We start from the raw sequence: 21,744 nt of genomic DNA, 5'->3' as shown, positions 1-21,744 counted from the left end.
CAACCAAGTTTCTGTAAAAGTAACACATCATAATTCCACATACGGGCAGCATGGTGGCACAGTGGTTAGCATTGCTGCCTACGGCGCTGAGGACCCGGGTTCGAATCCCGGCCCTGGGTCACTGTCCGTGAGAAGTTTGCACATTCTCCCCGTGTCTGCGTGGGTTTTACCCCCACAACCCAAAAGATGTGCAGGTTAGGTGGATTGGCTGTGCTAAATTGCCCCTTAATTGGAAAAAATAATTGGCTACTCTAAATTTAAAAAAAAATTTTTTTTTAATAATTCCACGTACTAATCCAAATTCAAAGTTCATATGTCTCACCTGAAATACTCCTTGCATTGAAACTCATGCACTTTAGCCAACCAGCCCCGCTGCATTGACCAACCACTACCTGCCTGCTTTTCCTCTTAATCTTACCGGCCTTAGTCTGTAGCTCTGTTATTTCTCCCGCTGACCTATTGCTCTGGTTCCCACCCCGCCATACTAGGCAGTTCAATCTGTTTCTCTGCCTTCCACTTTTCTCCTTACTAGCTTTTGTTACTGTCCCCTCTTTACTACCCTTTGACTTCCTGCATTGGTTCCCATCCCCCTGCCACATTAGTTTAAATCATGATTTCATTAAAAAAAACATTTTTTATTATTTGTACTTGGATAAGGGGGCCTTCTGAGTTTTATCTGATTAGAGATTAAGGACTATAATAATTACTTTAATTTTGGAAATCTTTTTCATATTGTGGATTTCAGCAAATGCCTCCCACGGTGACTGAGTAAAATCTATACAATCTCATAAGATCAAGGTTTATAAAGATTTTTGGTAGCACCCAACAGACCAGAAAATAACAGCACTAGACTGCAGAACTCTACCTCGAGATCATTCTTCAATTTTGATTTCCTGTGTACCGGGACATGTCTACTTTCATGACAAGTTAAAATTGTGGTTGGTGGTGAGGGCTTAAACTTGGAGGAATTTCTGAAACCTCCGTTTTGTTACCTTTTGACTCCTGACAGATGATTTGAATTTTTATTTTCCATGAAGGGAAAGAACCTGCTCTCTGGAAATTCAAGGTTACATTTGTGCATTGGGCGATTATTACAGGATCTTTTTAAAGAATTCAGCAGCTGAGTAACTTAGATTTTATACATTGTGTTTGTGCTCTTTTGCTATAAGTAACATTAACATATGTTGATGGCCACTATTTTCGGTCGTAAACTGAAGCAAATGTTGCATTTGAAATTAACTTGAATATTTTATAAGGACACATACATACAAAATGATTGGTTAAGGACAGCTAGCATATAGTAATAAAACAAATTTATTTTACACATGTGGAAACATTTGACTGTAGCTATGAGCAAAAATGGTGATTTTTAAAATATACTATATTGCGATCTGTTAAGACAGTAAAGAAAATTTGAGTTTTAAAACATGTTTTAACATTCAATAAATAGTAAATGTTTTAAATGTGCAATGCTTAAATTGGAAATTAAAGTTCTTATGGAAGACCAAATGTTCTGTTGAAAGAAAAAAAAAACACCTGATGTTCTTTAAAGTGATTTAAAAAACATTAATTGTACATTCTTAATGGAAGAACATTTGACTCGTATATCAACAGTTAACAAAATCATGCAAACTAGCACATATTCACAATACAATTTGCAACATAACTAGAAGTGAAAGCCAGCACAGTGTTCAGTGTTGATACGTGATTTCATTCCGTTACAAGCTATTGGCTTTCCATTTATATAGCACTTCTTGGATTAGTGGCATGGGAATGCACAATAATAATGAATGAAAGATTTCCCTTGTGAATGTGCAGAAGAGGAATCCAGTCAATCATTTTTTCTTCTTGGTGTCTGCATTGGTTTCTGGTTGTGTTGCAGGGAAGGTGTGATGATAAATATGTCGGTGGCTTGTAGCAGCATCATATAGCCTGAAAAGAGCCTATTTGGGTACAAGAATAACCTGCATTATGCTCAGAGAAACCAGTAGAACTAAATAAAATGCATAGTTACATCAATACCACTTGCACAACCATTAAGTCACTGTTTAGAAACATTTCAGCGGTGGGGGGGGGGGGGGGGGGGCAGTGATTAGCACTGCTGCCTCACAGCACCAAGGGCACGGCACTGGGTCACTGTCCGTGTGGGGTTTGCACATTCTCCCCATGTCTGCGTGGGTCTCGCCCCCAGAACCCAAAGATGTGCGGGGTAGGTGGATTGGCCACGTTAATACTGGCCCTTAATTGGAAATTTAAAAAAAGAGAAAATAAACATTTCAGTGAAACTGGACTTATCATGATTCAATCTCGTTATGATTTAAACACACATTGAACATATGTGCTGTGTTGATATAACTGCTCACCCAGAGTGGGCGCCGGAACACTCGAGGAGACAGATAGGTTTTTAATTAGCGGAGGGATGAAGGGTTGGAGAATGGGCAGGAAGGTGGAGTTGAGGCCGGGATGAGATCAGCCTGATCGTATTGAATGGCAGAGCGGGTTTGAGAGGCTGAATTGCCTATTCTTGCTCCTAGCTCTTTTATTATATCCATATCAGAGACACAATGTCCTAAAACCTCTGGTAAGATAGTACAGATGAAGTGCATTACTGCTGCAAGATCTGTACACATTTTTATAGCATTTAAATCTATTTAATAGGTTGATACAATTGCATGGTACATTGGAGATATGATCTCAATGTAGTGAGTTCCCGGTTCTTCCTTGTGTGCTGGGCAGATACTTCTGTTAAACAAATAGGGGGTAGGGGGGAAAGAGAATTCAATAAATGGGTAAAGGTTTCCAAGTAAACAATACTGTATGTTTAAACAGGCTTATGCCAAATGCCTTTACTAATCAACAGGGTGTATTTAGATAAACATAACGTTAAGAAATTAGCTTCATGCTTTTTATTCCAATTGAAAATCAGTGGTTTTTTATGCTGGGAACAGCCAAAGCATTCACAGATTTGTTACGTCAAAGTTCACGGCCTTTTTGTTTCATTAGGGATATGTAAAATGATGCTGGTTTGATATTTATGCTTGTCTTGAATTAATGATCTTAGCATCCCCTGCTGGTCTACACAGTCATGGCAGGATGAACGAGATTCACCTCCAGCTGAAGTGCAGTAAATAGGTACATGATTGGCCCCTTTATAGTCAAATAGCTTAACAAAAAATTCAATACTGAAAAAATTGCATAAGACTGAACTGTCAAACTCCAAATGCAGTGAATACAAACAAATGAAATAATTTCTCATACATTTTAAGATAGCAAAGTTAAAGTAATTTACTATTTAAGTTCTCGATAGTTTGTGAAATTTGGCCTGCGTTGGAGGATCAGCAATAGTGGATTACCCTCCTTCAGTTTCTCACCGAAAGGCTTAGTTATTATTTGCCAACCACAGGAAAGTGCCCAAATATTTTTTACCACGGGAAAGGGCAGAGAGGCAGGCCCCAAATCTGCCTCAATGGAATGGGGATCAAACCCCGAGCAGTTGGCATAAATCTGATCTACATGCTAGCCATCCAGCTAACTGAGCTAAGCAGCCAGCACCCCCCCCCCCCCCCCCCCCCCCCCTCCCCTCACCAAGTGGTTGATTATGGGAGCCATTTCAAATCGGGGCCCTCATGAAGCACGCCCTTATTAAAAAAATATTTTTTGTCCTCTGAAATTTGAGGAAAAAAACTATGTTTAATAATGATCTAGTAATGTGAAGGGAGTGAAGATTAAGAAATGACCAACCACTTAAGATGCTGTTTGTTAATTTTACAATAATGTAACAATTACCTTTTCATATTTGTTTTGTACAAGTTATGTCCAAAAGTGTAATTTTTACAATTTATCAACTCTAGTTGCCCCTGCATTATCTATGAATCAGAACATTATATAACATATTGAAGCGCTTTTCCTAGTGTGCCCATTTTGGCCTTGGGTGTTCAGAATCTTCAGCTGAGCCTGCCCAACCTTATCTCTAAATTGGCTCAATTAAGGCGATTAAACAGTTATAAAGCTGTAATCTGCAACCATAACTATCACAAAATTGCTTCCAGCTTTGAGTCATTTAGTTACATAAGTGTCTGATCTAATCCCACTAATGTAGCCACAGGATTATTGATGTGGTTACTAAACCATCACTAATTTATCATAGAATTATATAGAATTTACAGGGCAGGAGGAGACCATTCGGTCCATTGAGTGTGCCCTTGGAACGAGCACTCTAATTAAGCCCACACTTCCACCCTATCCTCGTAACCCCACCTAACCTTTTGGACACTAAGGGGCAATTTATCATGGCCAATCCACCTTGGCTCACTTGTGCCTGACACCGTGTCGCCCCTCATCCCCTCTGGGGGACTCCCGGAATCTGGCACATCATAATGAAGGTTCTTTTATTTTTCTGCCTCCCTAGGTAGCTCGGGCAGAGCCCTATTGCCCCCCCCCCCCTCCCCCCCCCCCCCCCCCCCATCAACACCCTGACTCCCTCCCTCCACACCACCCTCCTTTCCCTCTCTCTCCCCACCATCCCTTTCTTTCCCTTCTGTTGGTACAGAGGTGAGGATATCTGCTCTCCAGCACAAAGTTTAGTGCTTGTACCATTTATTTTTGTAGAAATGTGTTGTGAACTGTTTTAATAATCCGAGTATCCACCCCCCCCCCCCCCCCCCCCCCCCCTTCCCCATACATTGTTACTGAGGGGCAGGTACCCTGTTTCTCCAACACAAAATTAGTGTTTGTATCGTTTGGCCTTGTATATATTTTTTACTGTTTTAATAAAAAGATATGGCCAACCCACCTAACCCGCACATCTTTGGATTGTGGGAGGAAACCGGAGCACCCAGAGGAAACCCACGCAGACACGGGGAGAAAGTGCAAACTCCACATAGTCACCCGAGGCCGGAATTGAACCCGGGTCCCTGGATCTGTGAGGCAGCAGTGCTAACCACTGTGCCACCGTGTCGCATATATACAACATTTTTGTTTTGAGTACTTGTGTTTGCATTTTTTCTCTATCTATATTGTTTGAGCTCAGGTTTTGGAATACATTGCCTCATAGGCTGGTTAATTCAACAGTAATCATCAAAAAGAAATTGGATGAATACTCAAAGAACAACAATGTTGGCAGAGTGGCACTAACTGGATTCTCCTTCAACAGCACTGGCGCAGACCTGATGGGCTGAATGACCTCCGGCACCGTTTAAAGCAAAGCGATGTGCATAAAAATAGGAAATAAGTTTTTATGTAGTAAAATAGTCTATTTTTGGCAAAATAATGATGCTCCACTACACCACGCCACTGAAACGTGGCTTGGACTGTTTGAGAGATGAGTCAAAAAAGGACAGAAAGAACGGCAAATCAATAGGTAAGCTGTCACAGCCAATCTCGTAGGGCGGTGGGAATCTGGAACTCGCTGCCTGAACAACATTTAGGAAGTATTTATATGAGCACTTAAAATGCTACAGGATACAAGGCTACAGGCCACATGCTGGGAAATGTGATTAGAGCAAATAGGTGCTTGATGGCCGGCATGGACACGATGGGCTGAAGGGCGTCCTTCCGTGCTGTAAAAGCTCTATCAGCCTGATTGAACGGCCTCATTTCGCTCGACTCGTCCATTAAATCTCACGAGAGGCCTCTTGCGCGATCTGTGATGCTCGGGATGCCTCTCGAGATCAACGTCGCAATCTGGTTCTCTACCTTACTGGGCACGATCCAGATTTGCATATTGAAGTGAGCAGTTAGGCTCACTTAAAGATGTCTGTGCCGGATTCTCCCAAGGCGGTGGATCGAAAGCCTGTGCCCAGAGGACCCCACCATGGTGCCGTTTAGCACTGGTCCACACAAACGTGGACCGGGAGTAGTGGCACCTGGGGGGGGGGGGTCTCCCATGCCATCGGAGGTCCCGGGTGGTTGGGCTCTGTACAGGGTGGTACTCTGGCACTATTGTTGCCACCGGGGGCACCTTGGCACTGCCAGCCTGGCACTGCCATCTGGGTACCTTGGCAATGCCAGCCCTGATGGGCCCAGTCAGGCTGGCACTGTCAGGGATCAGGCCCACCGGTGCCCTGTCCTTATGGAGTGGAATGAGGGGGGGGGGGGGGGGGGGAGCTTGAGGATCTCCTAACAAGTAAGTTGCCGTTTTGGGGGGGGGGGGGTCTGAAGGCTCCGGTGGGAGTCCGAGGGGGATCTAGTGATCGGGGAGATTAGGGTGATTTTAAAATGGTGCCCCGATCTCTTACTGCATTGATGAGCTGAGCTCACAGTGCAGGGAATGAAGGTGAGTTCGGCCTCAGCGGGGCGTTCCTTGCTGAGGCCAAAAAAGAAACAGAATCCCATTAGATAGCAGGGTTGTTCTCGGCGCTGCAGGCACCGAGATATACCCCACTAAACCCGCCCAAAACGGGACTCTATTGTTTTCCCCATTAAATCGTGCGCTATGATTTTATGACATCCTAGTGGGCAGCTGCTCATTTAGAAAGTCGCATCATTGTCATTTGAAATGATGGCATTTTGGAAGGGAAGTATGAAAACAGTACATTTAAAAAGGGAAGATCTGTCAAAAAAAAACACACTTGCATTTTGAGTAGTTTGAAATCTATTTACTTAGTCTAATGTGCAAGTGTATTACTATTCTAAATACAATGGTCATTTATGCAAAGGAATCATACATTAAAGGAGGGACAAAAATGCATTGGAACCAGTTTGGATGAGATTCATTGGGCTGATTTCTGGGGTGAGATGTTTGTCTAACGAGGAAAGATTGAGCAAGTAGGGCCTTTGCTCGTTCTAGTTGGGAAGAATGAGAGGTGATCTGATTGAAACATTCAAGATTCTGAGGGAGCATCTGAGTAGATGCCAAGGAGATGTTTCCACTCCTGAGGAACTAGGAGACTCAGTATAAAAATAAGGGGTTGCCCATTTAAGGAAGAGAGGAGGCAGAATTTCTTCTCTCAGAGGGTGGTTAGTATTTGGAATTCTCTTTCCCAGCGATCAGTGGAGGCTGGGTCATTGAATATATTCAAGGCTGAGTGAGACAGATTTTTGATTGACAAGTGCGTCAAGGATTATGGGGGACAGACAGGAATGTGGAGTTAAGGCCATCAGATCAGCCATGATCTTACTGAATGGCGCAGCAGACTCGAGAAGCTTAATGGCCTATTCCTGTACCGAATTCTGGTGTTTTTATCTGATAGTAACTCAACAGACTCAGAGCTGAATAGTTTTGGAATTAAGAGACAAAATTTATCCAAATTTGAGAAAAATTGTGAAAAAGGAGAATAAAAATATATTTTTTTAAAAGAATAAGATTTTTTTCTAATATATTCTGCAAATGTGTTTATGAAATGGGAGGGGAGAGTATTCCTGCTCCTCCAACCCATAAGAGGTGGTAAAATTATTTCAGATGCTGCACAGGATTCAGAAGAAAATAGGCTTTTCCAAAACTTAACAAAGCTGAAACCTTGCAAGTAAAAGTGTTTAACTGCTAATAGGCACCAACAGCAGCTGAAAATGACTTTTAACAAGTTCAATCTATGGAAGAAAAGCAGGCAAAAGACTGATGCACAATGAAATTCTTTTGACTTTACGATGCAGCCTGTTGCAAGATAGCACACAAAATGAAGGCTTACCTCATTAGTACTTCCCTATGAATTGCAGAAAGGAGAGAGACAGTGTTGAAAGGAGAAAGCTAATCTGAGCACCAGTTTTTAAAAACAGCATGCAAAAGAACAGGCATCCTTAACTTTGTATATATATTCCATTTACAAGAAATAGATTTATGGTATGCGTTTACAAAATCAACTGAGACCTTTTAAGGTGCATTTCTGCTTGATTTCTTTTTTGTCCTGACTCTGTAAGATCCCTGCTGCCCAAATTTGTTTCTATACAGTAATCCTGCATAACCTTTTCATCAATGCGGTATGGTGACTTTTTCTCTGAATATGCCTCTCTTATTCCTCCTAAGCTTTTGCAGGTTTTCAAGTCCAAACTTTAGCATTACTTAGACATGAAATCCTCATTTGTCTTTGTGTTCAGTTCTACTATTTCACCCTTGTTGTGACCCGCCTTGGTCCTTTGCCTTGCATTTCCAACAACAAAATAAATCCATGCCCATTTCTGGTTTAGCACAGTGGGCTAAACAGCCGGTTTGTAATGCAGAGCAAGGCCAGCAGCACGGGTTCAATTCCCGTACCGACCTCCCGGAACAGGCGCCGGAATGTGGCGACTGGGGGCTTTTCACAGTAACTTCATTGAAGCCTACTTGTGACAATAAGCGATTATTATTATTATTTCCTCCCTCCTTTCTGTGTTCTCCCCTTCAGACAGGGAAATTATCACAGTCTGAGCTTTACAATTCGGCATTTCTGCTATTCATGTCATTATATTATCCTCTTGCAGCAGGTGCACTTCCTTAGTGGGAAAATCTGTGGAATCTGTTTCCTCCTTCTAAGGCAGAATGATCTTCATCCACTGATTCAAATGACTTGGCCTGACCAATGAGGACAGAGAAGATCGGATGGAGATGTGAAGTTTACTCCCTTCATATGGGTGGGAATAGAACACCACACTTCATAACTTGTCTTATCAATTTTTAAAAGAAAATTATGGAAAAAGTCAATATTTGTTCCGTTTTATTGTGTGTTATCAGACGTGATAAAGCTGCAGATTTCAATATATATTTCAATTAATTTTATTTTACTTGGTCTTAATATTTTTAATGTTTGATATAACTAATATATTGTTGGCCACAAATATCTTTTGCTAGTTCATCCCCTCTAACTCCATCTTTTAAATGGGCAGGAATTTTGACGAGAAGTTCCTCACGCTGGTAGCAAAGGAAGATGTAAGACTGCTACAAAGCACCAAGTGAAAACCTAAGATCGGAACTGCGAAACATTAAAATAAATGAAGTAAATCTTTTCCTCAACTTTTCCTGAGGATATCAATTCCTTGCAGTGTTAAGTTCCACTGATGATGTCCGCTTTTTTGCCACCTCAGTCATGTGCGCATTCCCCATGCATGAATCTCGGCAGTGATCATCAGAGGGAAGGGGAATCATGACCTCTCTAATTTAATGCTTCTCCAGGACCACATGTCAACTTCCAACAGTGGCTACTGGGTAGCTATCCAGGAACACTGGCCTAACCTACTGCCACTGACCCCAAAACAGATTTGCTCCTTCCGTTTAAGATCAGCTATCGCAGCACAGATTGGAAATTTTAATCTCAAAGAGCAGGTGGTTGAGAGATTATAGAGGGAAAGCGTTGGAGCATGGTGGGAAGCTGACGCCGAGGAAGACAAGGAACAGAGAGCTGACCCATTGCCAGGAAGTGGGTTGGCATTTTAAATATGTCAATGAGGCTGGCCGCCTCTACTTTAACCGTGAATTTAATGAAAGCATCAGGGAGAGCTAATATGGTGCTGTTTGAAAACAGCTTGCTAAATTATACTCTAATTACTTGCATGTATCGATATTCAAATCTCAAAACCAAGATTTCAGGTTTATTAATGATAATTCAGATCTAAAAGGAAATAATGTTATGTTTCAGACTGTATAGCAACATTCTGCATCTCTATTTTAAAGCTGTTTGGAATAATTCAGTGTCCTACAAACAACAAAAGATTATCACAGAAATATTTAGTTGTACTAAAATGCAGAAAAAAATCAGCAACACACTTACCTGGTCCCATAAGGCTCCTGCTACTTGGTCTATGACAGCTCCAAGCTCTCTGTATTCTCCAGAGTATCTAATATATGCCCACGTGCACAGAGTGATCAGAGCCAGCCCCATTATCATGTTGCACAAACTAGCTATAATGTCCACTCCAATAAATCCCGTCACTCCAGCTATTACATACATGATAAATATCACCACAAATAGAGTGGCAGGTGTACGGGCAGCATGGAAGATGTTTTTACTATCATTGTGTTTTATGTAGTTTATGTACAACTCATCAATTTCATTCTCCAGTTGTTGCAAATAACGGCGGCTGAATTCCTCTCCTCCCATCTTCTTGACTCCACGGAATAATTTGACTGCTTCATCTCGGAGTCCCAGGTGTTTGTTCTGGAGGTCAGTAGGTGCGAGGAATGGTTTGTCTCCTCCGCAAATCTACAGGATAAAACATATTTGTAAGAGACAGGAATAAAAATGTATCCTACAAAAAAATACTAATGTGTGCCATACTAAATTTGCAAACACATGAATATGGTTGTGTTTAAAGATATCACAGCAGGCCTTCGCTTTCTCCCAATGCTGGACTGGGGTAGTGCACACAGTGCCCTATAGCTCAAGGTGGCTGTGACTTTCTGTTCCTGGTCATTTATACAGCCTGGGACACTGCCAGTGCACGCTTGTCTCCTGGTGCAACTAAACAGAGTCGAAAGCAAAGCTGCAGGCTTGTCCAGAGAGTTAAGGATTCATCTCCTGATGTCATTGGCGAAAGGTTGCCAGGAGGAAAATTGAGGGAGCACTGGAAATATTGGGAGAAACTGTAATATGGAAGAATGAATAGGAGCATAGGATTGGATGTGGTTGGGGTTTAAATTAGGAAAACCTCGAAGCATGTTGAGAACGTGGCTCCAATTCTCCAACCTCCGGGTTTATTTTTTTAAATGTTTTTATTGATTTTTTTTGTGGTATACAAAACAAGGATAAGTATGGACAAACAGTAGGAGACAGAGAAAAAAGAAAAGTCTTTATTCATCGGTCGGTTTCAATTATTTACATACATATATCGTCGTTCTTTCTCTTGCATTAGTTACAGTGGCGGTTGTGGTTTCCTGTTTTTCATTCCCTACTGTTTTTTTGGTTCTGGCTGTTTCCCCTGCCTCCTCCCCTTCCCTTTTTTTTCCTTTACCTGCTTCCCCCCCCCCCCCTCACTTTGCATCTCATGCTTCTTTTGTTGGGCATGGTTGAGTTCCATGACTCCCTGCCACCCCTCTCAGTCCCCTATCCCCTCCACACCCCCTCCCCCCCCCCCCCCCCCCCCCACCCCCTTCCTTGCTGTGTCGTGGCTACCCCCTCCTGTTCTTTGGCTTCTTAGTTGCTGGATACAAACAGTTCTTGGAACAGCCGAGTGAATGGCTTCCACGTTTTGTAGAAGCCTTCCTCCGACCTTCAGATGGCGAATTTGATTTTCTCTATTTGGAGAAATACCGATAGGTTGGACAGCCAGTCCGCAGCTTTGGGTGGTGCTGCTGACTGCCAGCCGAGCAGGATTCTCCAGTGGACGATTAGGGAGGCAAAGGTAAGGGCGTCGGCCTCCTCCTCGTGAATAGATCTGGCAGTTCTGATACCCCGAATACCGCCACTCTCGGGCATGGCTCCACCCTCACCCCACCACTTTGGACATTGCCTCGAAGAAGGCTGTCCAGGTGGGGCAAGAGCAGAACATGTGGGCGTGGTTGGCCAGGCCTCCTTGGCACCGTTCGCATTTGTCCTCCACCTCCGGAAAGAACCTGTTCGTTCAGGTTCTGATTAAATGGGCTCTGTGTACCACCTTTAGCTGCGTTTGGCTTAGCCTTGCGCATGTGGAGGTGGAGTTGACCCTAGGCCAGAGTTCCTGCCCTATTTCAAATCCCAAGTCCTCCTCCCACTTTTCCCTCATCTTGTCCAGTTGGGTGTTGGCCCCCCGAAGCAGTTGCCCGTACTTGTCACCAGTTCCCTTTCCCTAGGATGTCTGCGTCCAACAAGTCCTCCAGCAGCGATTGTCGTGGATATGTCCTTATTTCCCATCGTACAAAGGTTTTGATTTGTAGGCACCTGAGTTAGTTAGTTTGTCGCCCCCTCCCCACAAAGCTGGGATCTTTCTGTCAGTTCTTTGAGCGTTGTTAGCCTGCTGTTGGTGTAAAAGTCCCTAACTGTCAGGTCCCCCCCTTCCTGTCTGCACCTTTTGAAGGTGGCACCCATGGCCACCAATGTGAACCTCTGGTTGTTGCAGCTGGGGCCTTGTTGGACGTTTTGGTTAACCCGAAATGTTGTTCCTGTTGGTTCCACGACCAGAGAGTGTTGCTACCACCACTGGGCTCATTGAATATTTATTGGGTAAGGATGGGAGTGCCACTGTGGCTAGGGCCCGGAGGGAGGTCCCTCTGCAGGAGCCCTCCTCCATAAGTGGTTGCTGACCAGTGATAATATTGCAGGTTTGAGAGGGCTAGGCCCCCCCAAGGATCTCGTTCTCTGCAGTACTCTCTTTGGGATACTTGCGTTCTTCCCACCCCACATAAACACCTTAATCAGTTTGTCTAGTGAGTTGAAAAAGGCTTTGGTGATGTAGATCAGGATGGATCTAAACAGGAAGAGATACCTGGGCAGTACGTTCATTCTGATCATCTGCACCCTCCCTGCCTGGGAGAGTGGGAGTGTGTCCCACCTCTGCAGGTCCTTTTTTACTTCCTCCGTCAGGCTGGTCAGGTTCCATTGTGGATCCCTGTCCAATCATCAGCGATTTGGATCCCCAGGTAGGGGAATTTGTGTCAGGTTTGTTTAAAAGGCCTTCCTTCCAGCTCTTCCCCTCCGCCCTCCGGGTTCATCGGGAAGATCTAACCTCCAGGTTTATGAAGGGAAGACAGCTGACTCACTGTGAGGAAGCGGATTGGCATTTTAAATATGTTAATTAGGTGCCAGCTTCTGATTTGGGTTGCAGTGCCGTAAGCCAAATTTACCAGACCTCAGTAGGAGTAGGACGGCTGAGCCATTGCCTTTGCTATATGGCAAGTTCCTATTTCACGTTGCCTTGTTTAAAATTGCTTGGCTATAACATTGGTCAGTTAACGCAGTGTTCTTCAAACTCGGGGGCGCGACCCGCGGGTGGGTCGCGTGCGAGTGTCGGGGGGGGGGGGGGGGTCGCGGAGCGGTCCTCCGCGGCGCTCCCGAACGTGCAAATCCCCGCGCAGCAGCCGGCTTTTAATAACGCCGGCTGCAAGCGGCCTTCAAAATGGCCGTGAACATGTAAAAAAAAATTTGCCCGCATTGCGCATGCGTGCACGATCATCGATGCAAAATTCTGCGCATGCGGGGAGCGAAAGCAGAAAATGCCCGGAGTCCGCCTGAGAGAGAGAGGACTGCTCCCGGACCCCCAGCCTGGACCCCCAGCCCTGCTGTGATGTCAATCGCCGCCAATCTGAGCGCCTCCAGAAAGATGGTGCAGCAACTGCGCTGTGAGCTGGACATCAAGAGGCTGAAGATGTCTCAAACTGCAACAGATTTGAAGCCAGTTTTGCCTGCAGAACGCTCAACATGATTCATTGCTGACGGGAATACATCTGAATACTAACCCTTTCAGGCCAGCTAAACCCTATTTGCTATTGTAGCTGAAATGTGATTCTGTTTTCTTTTGGTTTCTGGGTCTTAAGTGAGAAATTCACCCTGGTACATGTTCTGAAAACAATGAAAATGTTTACACTAATCCTGATTCTCGATGGCCTTCGGACCAATGGACAAGCCATGTTGGATCTGTAGACAGAACTTTGAACAGATGGAGACTCCATACTTTCCGACACCGGAAGGCTTCACCTTCATCCAACAGGTTCCATTGGAGGAGCGTGTACGAGGGCCAAAGGGATCCAAAACCATTTCCTCCATTTTTGTCAGCAACAAACAAGGTAACAGAAAATGGTGGGTCACGCAGGTCGGCGGGCGTGGGTCGCGCAGATCGGCCAACGTGGGACGCGAAGGTCGGCCGGTTGGTAAAAATGGGTCCCCAGAAAAAAAGTTTGAAGAAAACTGAGTTAACGGGACCCGTAATCACACTGAGCACCCAAGATTCATTTTAACCATTTCCTGTGTGATTTATCGGCAGCATTTTGTGGCAGCCTCTCCCGCTCTCTGACTAGCTTGTGGCCTCCCCCCATGCCAGACCCTGCGACATCTCTCCCTCCCCAACCTCCAACATGCAGCCTCTCCCATGCCTGACCCTACTTCTCGCCAAACCTCCTGCTTCACTGCTTCCCTTTCCTGAACCCGGTGTTCCCATTCAAGTTCCAGATGCAATCCGAAGCCGGAGCCCCAAAGTTGTGAAAGTGCGGTCCCAATGGTGTAGAAGTGCTGAGCTGGGGCTGTTGTAATCCATGTTTAAAAAAAATAAATACTGTAAAGCCCCTTCTCTTGCTGCTCACCTCCAGAGCTTCATTCGTAGTGAGCATTCAGGAGAGGGAAGCGGTGAGCAGGGGCATTTTTTAAAAACCGGTAAGGACAGCAGATTTCCTGCCCAAAAGGACATTACTGAGCCAGATATTTACAACAATCCAAAATCCATGATGAGACTAGGGCAGCACGGTAGCACAGTAGTTAGCACTGTTGCTTCACAGCTCCAGGGTCCCAGGTTCGAAACCTGGCTTGGGTCACTGTCTGTGCGGAGTCTGCACGTTCTCCCCATGTGTGCATGGGTTTCCTTCCACAGTGCAAAGATGTGCAGATTAGATGGTTGGTCATGCTAAATTGCCTTTAGTATTCAAAAATGTGGGGTGGGTTTGCTGGGTTACGAGGATAGGATGGAGGTGTGGGCTTGGGTGGGGTGCTCTTTCCAAGGGCCGGTGCAGACTCGATGGGCCGAATGGCTTCCTTCTGCACTGCAAATTCTATGATTTCAGATTTAATTTGATTATGCAAAGTTAAATTCCCCAAGTACCATCTGAATTCATGTCATCTGAATCTTTACTGAAGTTTCTGGATTACTAGTCCAATAACTTGGATACCAGGCTACTGTGCTCACTTGTATATTTTTCAATTCATACAACAACCGTCGTTGAAGACTTGGGCTTGCTTCTCTGAGGAATCATAGAATCCCTCCAATGCAGAAGGAGGCCATTTGGCCCATCAGGTCTGCACCAACCCTCAAAGAGCACCCTATCTAGGCCCCCGCCCCCACCCTATCCCCATAACCCACCTAACCTTTTGGACATCAATGGGCAATTTAGCATGGCCAATCCACCTATCCTGCACATCCTTGGACTGTGGGAGGAAACCGGAGCACGCAAAGGAAACCCACGCAGACACGGGGAGAATGTGCAAACTCCACACAGTCACCCAAAGCCTGAATTGAACCCAGGTCCCTGGCGCTGTGAGGAAGCAGTGCTAACCATTGTGTCCCCGTGCTGCCCATGGTGATAATAAGTCTTCAATTTATGGATTGTGTATTGCAGGCCTTTGCCAACTGGGAATTTAATTGACTGCCTCAGTCCATTTCACAATTTGATGCTTACCACCAACAATCAGAGGAAATGTTCATCTCAGGCGTGAAAGGCCAATGTCACTTACTGCATCACCCCATTCGTAATCTTTATCTGCTAACATGTTTGTGCAGAACTCCAAACCCAGCCACTACAATATGAATCATTGGATGGTGTTGACAAGAGCATTTGCTCTTTTAAAATAAAATAACTTTGCTCAGATTTCTAGAGTGCCCCGGAGAGCCCCATGAATCCACAACCTGATCCAGTACTGGAATGATACTATATACGCTGTTGAGTCCAAGAGGTATCAAAACCGGATGACAAAGCCTGTCTCTACCTGCTGTCTGAATCGGGTTGAAACCAGGCTCCAAAAAAAACCTCCTCCAATTTTGCATTGCTGCAAAGAATGTAGAGCATAGGTATCATATTTCTGCCATTCACGAGGTAAGGCAGTAAATAGCAGTTGAAGTACATGAGAATTGTCTGCGGTTACCATGTGGATAAAAGTCTTAAATTCTGGTGGCCAAATCCAATTTCAGCTATTTAAATTGTTGACCTGTGCTGAGCAAGAGCACCAATTGCAGACAAAATGAATCGTATTAAATTAAATAAAAACAGAAAATACTGGGCAATCTCAGCAGGTCTGACAGCATCAGTGGAGGGAGAACGGAGCTAACGTTTCGAGCGTAGGTGACTCTTTGTCAAAGCTAGGGAGAAATGGAAATAGGATAATAGGATCAGATTTATACTGTACTGGGGGGTGGGGCGGCATGAAGCAGAAGCAGTGGGACTGGATGTAGGTGGCAATTGACAAAGATGTCTTGGACAGAAAGACAAAGGGAATAATGACTAATGGAGATAATGACTAAGAAGAGTGCTGATAGTGACACATTAAATGAATTTGACTAAGTGGAGAGAGAAAGCAGCTGATTAATTAGGAATTTAAAATGCCTGGCAGCAAAACACACAGAAATCAGCGACAGAATCATCCGATTATAATGGGAATTTGGGCTAAGCCAAATCGATCAGTATAACTCGATTCAGATATATTTTCAAATGGTTTCCAAGCAATTCTCCCTCCACCCCCACAGTTATGCACGCAGCTTAGATTAAATATTCAGCTTTTGAAGGACATTGGAACACAATTCTTTAATGTTTCAGGGATGTAGCTTCCTTACCTCCTCCATTTTTTTACCATATAAGTCTTTGGCTGCTGCTACAGCTGCTAAATTGTTAGCTTCTGCGGTGGCCTAAATTATGTGAAGGGACAAAAAGATTGATTAGATCAAATTATGAATTAACTTTTGGTAGTGTGCATTGAATAAATAGTAATTAAGGGGAATCAATAGAAGTTATAAAGAAAATAAGGTTTTAGAAGTCAGCTAAATTCCTTTAGGATAATTTCCTAAAATCACAAAAAGCAGATTTGACCTGTTTTAATATCTTGCAATATTAAATGTCAGTGCTGCAACAATTGTACCACGGAGTAATCAACAATACAAACCTGACTGCAGGATATTTCTGTTTTATTGCCTTTTCCAGGACACTGTATCTTGTTGGAAATGGGTAGGAATCATGCTGCGCTTAAGTTGCATCACAATGCTAGAGAATAGACTCGCTGGATTGGTTGATTGACGCAACATGTATTTTACCATGAAAATCATATTATGAAGACCTCTATCGGAAGAATCCTGGGCAGGTTAGGCTAGACCAGACCTATTCATGGCCCAAATGTCATTATCCTGTGACTACTAAACTGTACACACCTCACTCTGTCAGAATCTGCACATCAGAGATCCAATTCGCAAAGGAATGTGCCCCCTCCCTCATGCTTAAATAAGTATCTGAATCTTTTTATCTCACCTAAAACTGCAATTTTCTAGTTGCGCCTTTTGCTAACTCCATAGCTGCACATAGATCTATGAATCATAACAGTAATCAGTTGATCACCAAAATTGTATGCAATAAGCCCACTAGATATGTTGTAAATTATGTGGATTCATCATTAGCACAGATACAGTAGAAAACCTGGATGATTTGCAACCCAATTTGATTTACCTGTCTTTGCTCTATATCCCTCGATAACCTAGCCTAACAAAGGCCTAGCAATTTCATTCTTGAAAATTTCATTTGACCTGGATCACAGCCTTTTGGACGTGAGAGTTGAAGATATCTAATGCTTCATTGGGATGATGTGGGAAGACTGGGTCGCGTGGGGTAATGTCTATTTAATTGTTATTGTATATTCTCTTTTTGCACTATGTTAATGTTCACTCAAGCACTCTAGTTTGTTTTGTTATTATGGTTACTACTATTTATGAAAAATTCTGCAAAACCTTACTAAAAATACTTTTTTTAAAAAAGATATGTTGAGCATTCTGAATTCTCTGTGTACCCGAACAGGCAGCAGAATGTGGTGACTAGGGGCTTTTCATAGTAATTTAATTGCAGTGTTGATGTAAGCCTACTTGTGGCGATAAATAATTATTATTATAATATTTATGCCTTAATTAAAACTCTATTTTCCTCAAAGATCTATTTTAATTATGATTCATAAATCCTTCTTATACAGCTGTTTTATATTGACAAATCAAATGTAAAAGGCAGGATTCATCACCGAAGAAACAAAGGTGTCCTATTTTAAAATAGCTTTATTTAATAGATATTTGTTGAGAAATATCGGACTGGATTTTACTGCCCCCTGATGGACATGTTTTCGGGCTGGGGGGCATGTAAAATATGACAGGTGGCTAGCGTATTGCCTTCCTGCCCCCATCCTCAGCATGATCCGTAAAAACGGTAGACAGGCAGGTGCCAAAATCAGCAGCCCGCCCACCAATTTTTAGATCAGTAGTTAACCAGCTGAGTCCGTTACCACGCCAATTGGCCCAAATATTACGCTGCCCACACCATAATATGGTTGGTGTGGGTAAGTGGGCAGGAATGAGAAGGCCTTTGTGGAAAAGGTGGAGTTACATCATTTGAGGGGGGGGGGGGGGGGGTCTCGGGCCCTTCGGGGCACCCTGCTAAAAATATTAACCCCCCCCCCACAAAAAACTTTGTTCCTCCCTGCTTTGCCTCCGAAACCGCACCACCCTCCACTCCCTTCCAAGACTTCCCAATCCCTCCCCGTCCAAAACCCGGGACTTCTTCTGTTTTTATTAGTCCAGTCTCCATGATTGTCTTCAACCCTGGGACCCACTTGCAGTCCCAGCAGTGCCCGCTACTCTGGTCTGCAAGTGCTGGGACTGCTAGAGCTCCCGGCCAATCAGACTGGCTGGCAGCTCTCCAGGTCGGGACTGTCTCCATCTGAAGGGACAGATGTCCACTCTTTGCTCATTTCACCTGCTGGCAGTACATGATTGCTTTGGGTGGGCTTTTGTTTTTAACGTCAGGTCGCTCGCAGAATAACTTGTGGAGGGGGCATCATATCACGAAAAGGTTATACATGACACCATAGCTAACTGTCCAGGTTTAGGAGTTCTACATGACAGAGCAGCAGTTACCATCCTGATGTATGTTTGAAGGGATACAACAAGAAAGAAATATTGTCCTAAATAATGAAACGACACTGCACACATTCCTGAGAAAGGCAGTGACATAATTCAAGTTATAACCTTTATCAGCTGTTCAGGCTAAACAAATGCCTCACTGATTAAATTAATCTATGTTACCATAACCTTGGCTGTGGGTTTTGTACTGAAATCACGTTCGTTTATGTAGTACGCAATTCCATTTTGCTTTTTTTTTGTAAGGGCATAAATCCTTCTTTTGAATGCACACCTTTCCTCCCAATACACATCCTCTACCCAATTTGTTTGTTTCCCTGGGTCATCCTGCTTAGAATCATAGAATATCTACAGTGCAGAAGGAGACCTATCGGCCCATCAAGTCTGCACCAACCCTCTGAAAGTGCACCCTGCTTAGTACCCCTCCCCATTCCTATCCCCATAACCCCGTAACCCCTCCTTTTGGAAACTAAGGGGCAAGCTATCATGGCCTATCCACCTAACCTGCACATCTATGGATTGTGGGAGGGGACCAGAACACCCAGAGGAAACCCACGCAGACACGGGGAGAACGGGCAAACTCCACACAGTCACCCAAGGTTGTAATCGAATCTGGGTCCCTGGCGCTGTGATGCAGCAGTGCTAACCACTGTGCCACCGTGCTTCTGCTCCAAAAGAGCTGAAGTGGCTTCTGACTCTTTCTAACACTGTCAATGACACCACTGGCTGTCTGACAGGAGCGGCATGGTGCAGACTTCTCACCAAATTATCTGTTCTTTTCTCTTCCTCTTGCCCTACTCCCACCTCCCAACTGAGAACGTTTGGCCTCTGTTAAGGTCTGCTGTACTGCACGACAGCCCAGATCAGGAACTTAAGCTGAAACTTTTCAGCTCCACAATTTGTTGCATCTCCTCAAGTAAAAAGCAAGTTTCATCAAGGAACTCATTATTTAATGGTCAGAAAAGTATTGCATTTTAATTTAGTCTTGCTTTGTTGAGCAATTGTCATGCAGCAAAACTGAGTGGAATAGATGGAATAAGCATTTTACTTCAGCGTAGACATTGCGGAGGGATTTTCTGCTCCCATTTTCAGGGAGCGGGAATCACAGCAAGAGTCCCAAAATGGCATTCATGCCAGTGGGGATTTGCCGACTGATTGTCCCCGTTTCCTGCCAATGACGTGAGGGGAATTAGATACATTCCATGGTTGGGGGTGGAGGAGTCCTGTGGTGGTGTGGGGTGGTGTTGTCTGGGAGGGGAGTTATTGCATTAGGGGATAGTTTCATGGGAGGGGGGTGGATGCATATTTCTATTTCTATTTTATTTTTAAATGGGTGCCTCAATTTTCTGAAATCCCAAATTGTTGCTCCTTGCTACTTTTTTTCTAAGAGGCTCATAATACGGCAAAGGAAGTCGCTCTTGGGGCCGGCGACTTCCACCCCATTCTTCCCACCCACTGCACCACTCTGCCAAATAATGAGCAAATTCTGCCCATTGCTTGTGGCATGCACAATGTTATAAAGTAAAGAGAGAGAACAAAGAACAAAGAAAAGTACAGCACAGGAAGAGGCCTTTCAGCCTCCAAACCTGCGCCGACCATGCTGCCCGTCTAAACTAAAATCTTCTACACTTCCTGGGTCCGTATCCCTCTATTCGCATCCTATTTATGTATTTGTCAAGATGCCCCTTAAATGTCACTATCGTCCCTGCTTCCACCACCTCCTCCAGCAGCGAGTTCCAGGCACCCACTACCCTCTGTGTCAAAAACTTGCCTCGTACATCTCCTCTAAACCTTGCCCCTCGTACTTAAACCTATGCCCCCTAGTAATTGACCCCTCTACCCTGGGAAAAAGCCTCTGGCTATCCACTCTGTCTATGCCCCTCATAATTTTGTAGACCTCTATCAGGTCGCCCCTCAACCTCCGTTGTTCCAGTGAGAACAAACCGCGTTTATTCAACCGCTCCTCATAGCTAATGCCCTCCATACCAGGCAACATCCTGGTAAATCTCTTCTGCACCCTCTCTAAAGCCTCCACATCCTTTTGGTAGTGTGGCGACCAGAATTGAACACTATACTCCAAGTGTGGCCTAACTAAGGTCCTATACAGCTGCAACATGACTTGCCAATTCTTATACTCAATGCCCCGGCCAATGAAGGCAAGCATTGACTACTTGTCTACCTTCTCCACCTGTGTTACCCTTTCAGTGATCTGTGGACCTGTACACCTAGATCTCTCTGACTGTCAATACTCTTGAGGGTTCTACCATTCACTGTATATTCCCTACCTGCATTAGACCTTCTAAAATGCATTACCTCACATTTGTCTGGATTAAACTCCATCTGCTATCTCTCCGCCCAACTCTCCAAATGATCTAAATCCTGCTGTATCTTCTGACAGTCCTCATCGCTATCCGCAATTCCACCAACCTTTGTGTCGTCTGCAAACTTACTAATCAGACCAGTTACATTTTCCTCCAAATCATTTATATATACTACGAACAGCAAAGGTCCCAGCACTGATCCCTGCGGAACACCACTAGTCACAGCCCTCCAATCAGAAAAGCACCCTTCCATTGCTACTCACTACCTTCTATGACCTAGCCAGTTCTGTATCCATCAAGGAACAACAGCTTGCAAATGAATAAAGACATTAGGAATGGAGTTACAGTACCTGCAGCATGGACTTGGGATGTGGTAGTTCTTCCCCTTGATAGATCTTTATGTATGCCTACGATACAATTTAAACAGGAAAAGGTCTAAGTTCACTAGTAAATAACAGCCAATCACAATTAAATGGATATGTCAAATTTTCAACTTCCTGGAATCAAAGATAATGTCAATAATGAGTTTATCCCATCAGTACCTCCATCATAAACACAAAGAATGACCACAGTTCAATTTGCATTCTGTGCTGACCTTAAAATTGATGATAGTTGGAGTGCCACAATTGACTTCAATGGTTTCTGAAACAAAATTGGCCAAGATTCTCACGGTAATCACAAATCAGGAGCCTCTGCTGTGTGAATGTTGATTAGGGACAGGAAGGAGTTGGGCTTGGTTGCA

At 44.1% G+C, this 21,744-nt stretch overlaps 1 protein-coding gene across 3 annotated transcripts in view; it reads right to left on the bottom strand.

Annotated features, from left to right (window-relative positions):
• Nucleotides 1-1,542: 1,542 nt before the first annotated feature.
• The window catches only part of atl1 (atlastin GTPase 1), a 107,575-nt gene continuing 87,373 nt past the window's right edge, over nucleotides 1,543-21,744 (bottom strand). For 2 of the 3 annotated variants that reach the window (XM_038778377.1, XM_038778385.1), the window contains exons 10-14: nucleotides 21,353-21,409; nucleotides 16,351-16,422; nucleotides 9,678-10,109; nucleotides 7,626-7,640; nucleotides 1,543-1,943 (exon numbers count right to left, since the gene is read on the bottom strand). In XM_038778377.1, coding sequence (XP_038634305.1) covers nucleotides 1,836-1,943; nucleotides 7,626-7,640; nucleotides 9,678-10,109; nucleotides 16,351-16,422; nucleotides 21,353-21,409 — 684 coding nt within the window. In that variant the 3' untranslated portion in view covers nucleotides 1,543-1,835. The remainder of the gene's footprint in view (nucleotides 1,944-7,625; nucleotides 7,641-9,677; nucleotides 10,110-16,350; nucleotides 16,423-21,352; nucleotides 21,410-21,744) is intronic. The other variant, XM_038778391.1, reaches the window with a different exon arrangement.

Source organism: Scyliorhinus canicula, chromosome 2, assembly GCF_902713615.1.
Source record: "Scyliorhinus canicula chromosome 2, sScyCan1.1, whole genome shotgun sequence".
NCBI lineage: Eukaryota > Metazoa > Chordata > Chondrichthyes > Carcharhiniformes > Scyliorhinidae > Scyliorhinus > Scyliorhinus canicula.
The sequence above is the reverse complement of the archived record's forward strand: the minus strand, read 5'-3'. Positions and strand labels throughout refer to the sequence as shown.